The following is a 9,549-nucleotide window of genomic DNA, read 5'->3' on the forward strand; positions in this document are numbered from 1 at the left end:
AACTACCTGATATAAACATTTCACATGTAAATTATAAGTGAGTCTGGTGTGAATGTATATTTTGGTTATCTATAGTTATAATGTTTTGTTTGGTGTAATGCACAAATTGTAAGACAAATTTCCTTATGGATAATAAAGATTATTATTATTATTTTTAACATTTGTAGGTTTACCAATGGGAGCAATGAGTGCCATGAATGCAATGGGTGCTTTTGGTATCCCACATACTGCCTTAGGGGCTGCCAGGATAGGCTTACCTTTAACTGCTGCCATGGGAAGCGCTGTCATTCTTGTGTCTAACTTAGATGAAGAGGTAAGATTGGAAAAATAACATGTTATTAAGTGTTGATATCATTCCTGGTCATGTCAAATGAAAGATAAAGAAAATAATATAAGTTGAAAACTATTACTTCATTTTACAATGACCTGATCTATATACTTTTTAAAAATCAATTAACATTGAAAAAAAATAAATTTTAAAGTTGTTTTTTTTTTATATTTTATAAAATATACTTAGAAATTTTTACATCTATGATAACAAAGAAAAAAAACAACAATAAAAGTAAAAAAAAAACAAATTAATTAACATAAAATAGTTTTTTTCTTTATTTTATCTAAAAATTACTTAAAAATTACAAAAATAGATTTCTGAAAAAACAACAACAACAAACAAACAAAAATATGTACAATTGAATGTAGTCTGTTGAGTACAAAGCATACCAAATATTGGTATTTAAATATAAATTTGTGTGTTATTGTATTTAGTCTACAATGTTTTAAGCAAAAGTAGTTGCCTTACTTCTGAACTTTGTGGCTTCACTTCTTAGTTGAAAGTCTATCAAATAATTTCTTTGCCATCGATTTTTCTTTTACTTAGAAAAACAAACTACAAAAAAATAATATATCTAAAACAGTGAAATAATAAACAAATAATTTTTTTCTAAGTGATAGGTGAAAAAAAAAAGGTTTTGGGAACTTAATTCTAGAGTTTACTCAAAAGGAAACAAACAGACATTTTGCATGAATAACACTTTATTTTGCATGAGGAATTTCTTTCTTAAAAGTTTGCATAATTTGTTTTGTGAACATTCAAGTTTTTTAAAGATAAAGAAAAAATTATATTAATTAATGAGAATAGGACTACTGCTATACATGCTATATAATCAATAACGTCACAACATATTGTTTTCAAAATGTACTATTTCTATCACATTTTTATAATATTAATTTTTATATAACATTTTTTTTTCTCCTTTTCCCCAACTTTTTTCCTCCTCTCAATATTTTTTTTCCCTTTTCTAATCCACGCTCACTATTGCTCCACTCTCTACTCAACTGTCATTTTGTGGCTGCTGCTGGGATACAACTCTGCTGGGACCTCTTGTTTCTGATTGGTTGTTGTGTTCAACCAACCTCCTCTGCCCAACCATCTATGTGTATACATTTATAACCTGTGTTGCTCCACCTGCTATACCAGATGGTTACACCAGACGCCCTTTTTACTCTTTTCGGTATGTTTACACTTATCAACACAACTTTCAATTTCCTGTGAAATCAAAAAAAATAAATTTTTAGAATGAAAAGAAATTTATTGCTTATGTTATCTTTTGTTTAAACATTTTTTGTTACATAATTTCTTTTGTTTTCTTTTTTAGTTTTAATTTGAATTTCTAAAAAGCACACAAAAAGACTGATCTTGATTTGCATATGCTAAATTGTTCCTTTGTATCAGTCTATATTAATATAATTAAGTAAAAGTGACTTTACACACGTATTTAATAAGAATTTTCAGCTAGATGCTTACAAAAGTAATTTAGATTGTCTGCAACAAGATCTATCTACCTATCAACAAATAAACTGCTGTCTCTGTAGTAGTCACTCTGAGATTTCAATGTTTCTATCCTAGAAATGTGTGTGTGTAATCTAACACACGCAAATGATAGTTTTATGTTCTATTTAAAGGACACTAATGTTTCTTGTATTATCCATAATTATTGATATTAATAAATAAATGTGTCTAGATAAAATGATAGAAATGGTATTAGAAACACTGGACAATGTCAATGTTAAATCTTTAGAATGATTAAGGTTGACTTGTAGACATTAGAGCTGACCTATTTGCTTGGCCTGTTTCTAAAGGGGTGTATGGAGATGTTCACCGTGTCAAAGTATTGTTCAACAAAAAAGATAATGCGCTTATCCAAATGGCTGATCCACATCAAGCACAATTAGGTAATTAAAAAAAAACAACAACTTTCTAGCAATTTGAACTATGTATACATAATTATAGAATGATTTGGCTAGTTTATGAGACTGAAGATTGAAAACTGATGCAGGTGTATCCTTGCGATGGCTGCCCTCTGTGCACTCTTGCTCTGTAACACACACACTTTATGCCAATTTTTCTTTCAGGGCAAACTGGGCTCTATAGCCTTATTGGATAGTTGGCAGCTAGTCAAAGAAATGGAAACTCCAAAATAAAAGCTATAACTATCTGATGTTCACAGCTGTCTATAACTTCTTTATTTTCAAGAGTAGTATTGGCCTGCTCAAGCCAATTATCACTTAAAAACTGAGCGCAGGCTGGAGGAAATGTTTTACAATGTGACCTACTGCACTCCTCTTCAATCTTTGGACTCGTAGACAAGCTTTCTTGTTGTTTCACACTTCTCTACCCTTCTAGTCTCTCTCACTGTACTAAGTAAGAGATATTTATAAAATGGTCTTCATATTCATTATATAGTATTTTCACAATGTTTTTTTTACTAATCATATATATATATATTGAATGTAGCTAGTATACAATTTTAAGCTTGGAAATAGCTCTTCAATAGCTAATGATTTGGATAATTCATTTCATTGGTTTGTATGCACTTCTGAATTTTAAATTTGATATAAATCTGTGTACATTTCAGCTATAACATACCTTGACAAAGCCAGGGTTTGGGGCAAACAGATCCGTGTAGCTCAATCAAAGCATCAGCTAGTTCAGATGCCTAAAGAAGGACAATCAGTAAGTAAATTGCCGGGAATGCAGGAATGTTTAAACCTTCAACAAACAAAAAAATCTTTATCAAGTTTTTTAAGAATTCTATTTCATTTCACTTCTTACTTTATTTTCAAATATAGTATAGAAAACTCAATATTTATAAATATTCTATGCCAATGAATAATTGTGCAAAGTTTCAACTTGATCTGAGAATGGGTGTTAAAAGAAGAAAATAATGTGTTCAAACTTTTACCAGAAAGACAGTGTGAGTTGATATAAGCTTTGTAAAAATTGACCTCTAAAATGGGTATTGAACCCACAACATTTGTGTTATTAACACACGATACTCTAATAACCTAGCTAACCAGCCATCTTTTATGTGCCAAATTTCAGCTTGCAATAAAACATTAAATTTTTTAAAACTTGTGATTTCAACAAAAGTGTCAGCTAAGTGTTGGAATTGAAAAATAGAAAAAGCTGCTCAGAAAATCCATTTGTCATTTGAAATAAAAACTGAGTATTTCCATTTGTCTTACAGGATGCTGGTCTTACCAAAGATTACGTTAATTCACCTCTTCACAGATTCAAACGACCTGGTTCTAAAAACTGTCAAAACATTTTTCCTCCATCCCAAGTTCTGCATTTATCTAACATTCCGTAAGTCAGAGTGTACTAAACAAATAAAAAAGGAAAGGAATTAAAAAAACAAAACAAAAACAAGTATATTTAAAAATAAAGCATATACCGTTTTAATTGTTCATTTATATATTTCAGAGCTCATGTGACTGAGGATAACCTCACCACTTGGTTCAGTGAACATGGAGCAGTCAAGGCCTTTAAATTTTTTCCGTAAGATTTTAACTTTAATACATATTAATTTTCTCTATCAACTCAAGTAGAGAAACACCTTTAAATTTTTTCCGTAAGATTTTAACTTTAATACATATTAATTTTCTCTATCAACTCAAGTAGAGAAACAAGAGTATGTTTAAAATTCAGATGGCACTTTTTGTTTTCATGACCATTTAATTTATAGAATAACATTTTCTCTTCATGTCTACATTTACATAAGTTTGTTTTTATATACTTTGTACAGTTAAAATCATTTATGGAATTTGTTCTTCACAGAAAAGATAGAAAAATGGCCTTGATACAAATGAACACTGTAGAAGAAGCTATTCATGCTCTCATTGTGAGTCTTAACTTTTAAATATTTTATTAGACTTAAGAGTTGTTAACTATATTTTACAAATTATAACTGATAAAATAAAATTCAGTTTTTAAATGTTTGATTCTGGTCTGGCCTTGGACAATATTGCTTGTAATTATAAAGTCATGCTTGTTTATCAGGATAATAATTTGTTTATTGATGAAAATAAGCAAAATTAACTCTAAAGTTAATAACACTAATCAATAGGTGTCTCGAGCCTATAAAAAATAATTTTACTTTCCTAATGTATTTCAGGCTATGCATAATTATCAGATGGGGGAGAGCTGTCATTTACGAGTATCCTTTTCAAAGTCTACCATTTAACTGTTTTAAGCTGTTCACTATGGGATTATAGAAATGGACAAAACTTTTAGACAGCATTATTACTTAAACAAGCATCAACTGGATACAATGGGACAATAAACACAGGAGTACTTACTCGTCAGGACTAGCCCAGGGCTAATGTCATGGTCTACGTACCATGCAGTGATAAAGAAAATAAAAAACTAGGAGTTTTAAAAATTAAGAAATGAAGCTGTATCTAGTAAGCAATGTCCAATTAAGGATACTAGTAATTGGCTATTGTTAAAAAGCAAACAATTATAAGCATTTACTGTTATTTTAAATAATGTTCTAATTGCTTTTTATTTACATGAAAAATTAAATCAACTGATAGTTCAGTGAATGCCTGGCAGCTATGGATGACTATTATTAGAACATATGTTTTTACCAAATAGAATCACCTTATTTTTTTAAATTTCAAAAGACTAAATAAAATTTTAATTAATTATTAAAAAACTAAGTTTTAAAAATGTTTTACTGATAAAAAAATATTAATGTTTGATTCTAATATAAAAAGTTGACATTTAACTTTATACAGTCCATTAATTGCAAGATTTTTTAATTAAAAAAAAACACATTTATCATAAAGTTTAAAAAATGTTGAAATGTGTTTCTTTATTTATTAAGAGAAGAACATAAAATTTTATTTGTATGCATTTATTACAATAACAAAAAAACATAAATTTGTTAGCTGGGAATAACAAATATTTATTTAATATTACAAATGATTCTTTACACTGCATTAATTTATAGAAATTTGAATTTGTAAATTTTACAACTTGATTGAAATATTTTTATTTTATTTTACATGGTATAACTGTTACATTTTTATTCTTCATTGTTAAAATAAATGCATGCACTAGTTTCTGGTGGTAATCAGAGTATCAGATATTGATTGTTCTGTAATCTTAAATATATGCAGTATTTTTTAAATAAACAGAATTTGTTGATTACCAAAGAATAAATTCAGAACTTCATGTAAATTAAGTGTCATTTCTGTTTCTAAATATTTAACAAGACAAATTTTTGTTTTAGATTTTTCAAATGTCAAACTTAAACTGTTATCAAGCGCACATCTGTTATAATCATAGACAGAATTAATCTTTTTTGTAATGAATAAAAGTACTTAGTCTTACTGGGTTTGATTTATTAGTATTTATGTTTTAGATAGCCTGGAAAATGTGCTTAGGTACAGAACATTTTAATGTTTTTAAAAGGGTGTTATTTAAAAGTGCCTTTATTAAAAAAAAAAACCTTTTGAAAGTGAGTGCCTTTCTATGGTACCAAGGTCAAGGTAGTAACTGAGGATTACAAAACATATAGAAATTTAATTTATTAGCTTTCCAAGAAACATTCCTGGTTCAAACAGTAGAGATTTATATATTTTCATTTATGAGTTGAAAATTTTTTTTTCATCAGATTCAAAACCAAAATAGTTTTGTACACTTGATATATTTTAACCTTAATATATATATACATATAAGTATTAGTATATGTCTGTATGTATATATACCAACTTTAAAAAATCTAAATGTGGGACAAATATTTTCAATTGGTGCACTGATCTATTTGATCCCTTTTCATCGGAGAGACTTTTATATTTATGCAAATGAAGTTGAAAAAAACCCAACTAATATGATGCAAATATTCAAACTCAGGCCAAATGAAGCCCGTAGGCCATTAAGAAATTCAACTTTTTTTACTATGTAATGAGCGGGTCATTAATTCAACTTTAGTTGACTTTAAAGGTCAAGGTTGTTCAAAGTTTGGGTTTCATTGTCTTATTTTAAACAGTGATGCGAATGTTGAAAGATACACATTTTATGAGACAGCTTTTTGCAAATTGTGTAAGCTCTTGGACATATGAATGACTTATACAATTTACATAATTCCTTTTCATGACAAACTTAATATGATATTTGTTTTAAAAAGCATAATTAAAATTTTTTTTATTTTTTATTTATACATGTTTGAAATGACTTGTGATATATATTTTTTTTTTATAGATTAAATGGTGTTTTTTTTAAACATTTCTTAAGGAAGAAAACAAAGAACTACATTCACATTGAAACATGTTTGCTAATACTTGAGTCCTTTTGTCACAATATTTATGCTAAAATATGCAAGAAACTGAAATCCATTCTATAAACAAAAGGACTTTTTGTGTTAAAATTTGAAATTATGTAAATGGATATTTAGTACCTAGTTTTGCGAGAAGTAATGAAAACAATGATAAAGAAAATCTTAGACGGACATTTAAACAGATTACTATGAGTATTAAAATAGTTGTCTTAGTTTAATTAATTATCATTTGTTTCATTGCATTATCTATACTTCTTGTTCAAGATTTTAATGTCATAACCTGAAAAACTATATATAAATTTATCTTTCACATAATATATACAACGTGTATGCATTTTACCTACAGCTTCGATTGATTTTTCTCTTTATTCATACCTTTATATAGCCTTTAGTATTTTGTACATATTTCATGAATGTTTGAATTCTTTTATTTCAGTTCACTTCTTTTAAATTCTTTAAAACAAACTTTTAGTGTTTGTAGAACATTGCTTTTATTAGTTGAAGTAAAATATAAAAAAATATTTAAAATGCAGTAGTAAACTATATATATATATAAACTATATATATATATAGTCAATATTGCTGTGAACATGTTTATTTTTATGTGGAAATTGAAGCGAAACAGGGTTTTGTTATCTTGCTTGTTTATATAAAAATGTTTTATATATATTTGGTATATTCAGTTTCACTTGATTATTCTTTTTTTTTGTGCAAACTATTATATAGCTATTATCTTATGATACAGTTACATTTAATAAATTTGTAGATGGCTGCATTAGAATTATTTTTTATCTCATTAGCATAGCACCCCGAACCCAGATATTTATCTTGAATTTTCATTTGCTTTTTTTTGTTCTCAAAGTAAAATCTTCAATTTCTCATTCTGAATGTCAAATAAAATGATCACGCAAAAACATTACCATTTCATTTTAGAGATAAACTATAAAGATATTTGTGTTTTAAGTCCATTAAGTTAGTCCTACAAGGACTTTGATCCTGCAAGGACTGCCAGTATAAACAATGTGCAATTCAAATGCTTGTTTTTTTAATTTGCTTTTTTTTTAGTGATAATGTCAGATGCTAAACCATACATTGATTCACAGTTTTTTTTCTGAAAACCAGACATATGTTGGAATAAAACATGTGTAATAAACCAGTTATGAAATGTTTATATTTGAAATTCAAACTTAATGTGAAACTAAAAGTATAAATCTTTATTTTATACATGAAAGAATTGGACACAATTTTAAAAGAAGAGCTAGAAAAATTTCTTCCAAATTAATAGAACAATGACCATAGAAAGGAAAATGTTTAGAAAAATGAATTGCCAAATTTAGTTTTTTAATATGGATAAGTATTATAAAACCACATTTTAATGTTTTTGTGTTTTTTTTTTAAATATTCCATTTTGATCTCATTTTAATAAAGAGTATTTGTATAAGTATTTTGTAAAAAGAACTTCCAAAACAAGACTAAAATACCAATACTATATATTTGTATTAAGAAACATAATACTACATATTTGTATTAAGAAACATAAGTTCTAGCTGTAATTCATTTACAATTCTTAATATTTTTTTGATTGAAAGATACTTTTGTTTAAAATTGATGTTTTATTTTCAATATCTGTATAAAAATGAAATATCAATGTGCCTATTGCCAATTTATTTGTGCTGCATTTTATAAGATTAACAGCATTTTATTATATAAGATAATCTGATAAATATCAATGACAAAACATTTTATGTATAAAATTTTATACTTATACATTTAATATATATATATATATAAATATATTTTATATTATTATTATTAATATTAAATGTGTTTACTGTATTTGAATAGTTTAAAATAATGCATTTTCCCTTATATTTTGTTGGGAAGAGTAAAGACTCAGTAAGTACCGGTAGTTAAAAAAAACAACAAACAATTGATGAATACAATTAGAAACACATAGTCTTTACAATTCACGACAGCATTTACATTTTATACCCAGTGTTACAAGTTACATATATTTATTTTTCTACATCTATAACACTTCAAATTAAGAGAATATTTTGTGTGTGTGTATGTGTATGAGAACTTATAATGAGAAAGAAAGCCAAATAAGTTGTTTTTTTTTACTGTGAAAATTTTTTCTGATATTAAAGGTTCAGATTATAATGTGAAATTTACCACACACAAAAAGAGTATGTTTTTGCTAATTAATATAAATGCTTGAAAATATTTTTATTAGAAAAAATATAATGGCTAGAACGTTTGGATTTTCTGTTTATTTTAAATAACATTTTTTCTGATTTGTACTTATTTCCTTTGCACTATATAACTGTTTCATTTCCTAATTGTATATCCAATGCTGCACATATTTAGTGTTCTTCTATATTTTTCATATATTTCTCTTAAAATGTAAAACCCTTTTAGCATTTTTAGTTTTTAAATATCTTTTTCATCTTATTTTTCTTTGGTTCGAAAATCTATTTTATTTGTAAACATCATTGTTTTTTTTTTTTTTTTTTTTTTTTAGAGAACCTCTGGGCTGATGGAATATATTTCTGATTCATTTTTATCCTAAGAATAAAAAAAAATAATTTTAGTACATAAATAAATAAAGTTTAAAAAAAAATTATTTTTTTGACATTCTAAACAGCTGTTATCAACCTGTTTTGCTAATTTTGGGATAAATAAAATTTTTAGGATTTTGTTTTCTAGAAAATTAAAACAGAAATTGTAGTTCCACATTTTTAACTTTCCTAGTACACTTGATGGGGAAAGGAGGAGGGAATCTTCTTTTAAATTCAGTTTTGTTTGTGTCAACTCTCTGTAGACCTTGACCTTGTATAGTAACTAACCTTCAACTATCTACCTACACTATTTGCTTTGTATTGCTTCATTGATGGTTAGGGCAAAATAAAACCCTGGAAGTAAA

The 9,549-nt window shown here is 26.7% G+C and overlaps 1 protein-coding gene across 13 annotated transcripts in view; it reads left to right on the forward strand.

Annotated features, from left to right (window-relative positions):
- LOC106062466 (polypyrimidine tract-binding protein 2-like) overlaps positions 1 to 9,549 on the forward strand; it is a 153,605-nt gene extending 144,056 nt beyond the window's left edge. For all 13 annotated transcript variants that reach the window (XM_056029908.1, XM_056029907.1, XM_056029913.1 and 10 more), the window contains 8 exons: positions 168 to 313; positions 1,478 to 1,511; positions 2,140 to 2,232; positions 2,916 to 3,013; positions 3,528 to 3,646; positions 3,764 to 3,838; positions 4,118 to 4,181; positions 4,455 to 9,549. In XM_056029908.1, coding sequence (XP_055885883.1) covers positions 168 to 313; positions 1,478 to 1,511; positions 2,140 to 2,232; positions 2,916 to 3,013; positions 3,528 to 3,646; positions 3,764 to 3,838; positions 4,118 to 4,181; positions 4,455 to 4,523 — 698 coding nt within the window. In that variant the 3' untranslated portion in view covers positions 4,524 to 9,549. The remainder of the gene's footprint in view (positions 1 to 167; positions 314 to 1,477; positions 1,512 to 2,139; positions 2,233 to 2,915; positions 3,014 to 3,527; positions 3,647 to 3,763; positions 3,839 to 4,117; positions 4,182 to 4,454) is intronic.

The sequence above is a fragment of the Biomphalaria glabrata genome, chromosome 5 (genome assembly GCF_947242115.1).
Source record: "Biomphalaria glabrata chromosome 5, xgBioGlab47.1, whole genome shotgun sequence".
Taxonomy (NCBI): Eukaryota; Metazoa; Mollusca; class Gastropoda; family Planorbidae; genus Biomphalaria; species Biomphalaria glabrata.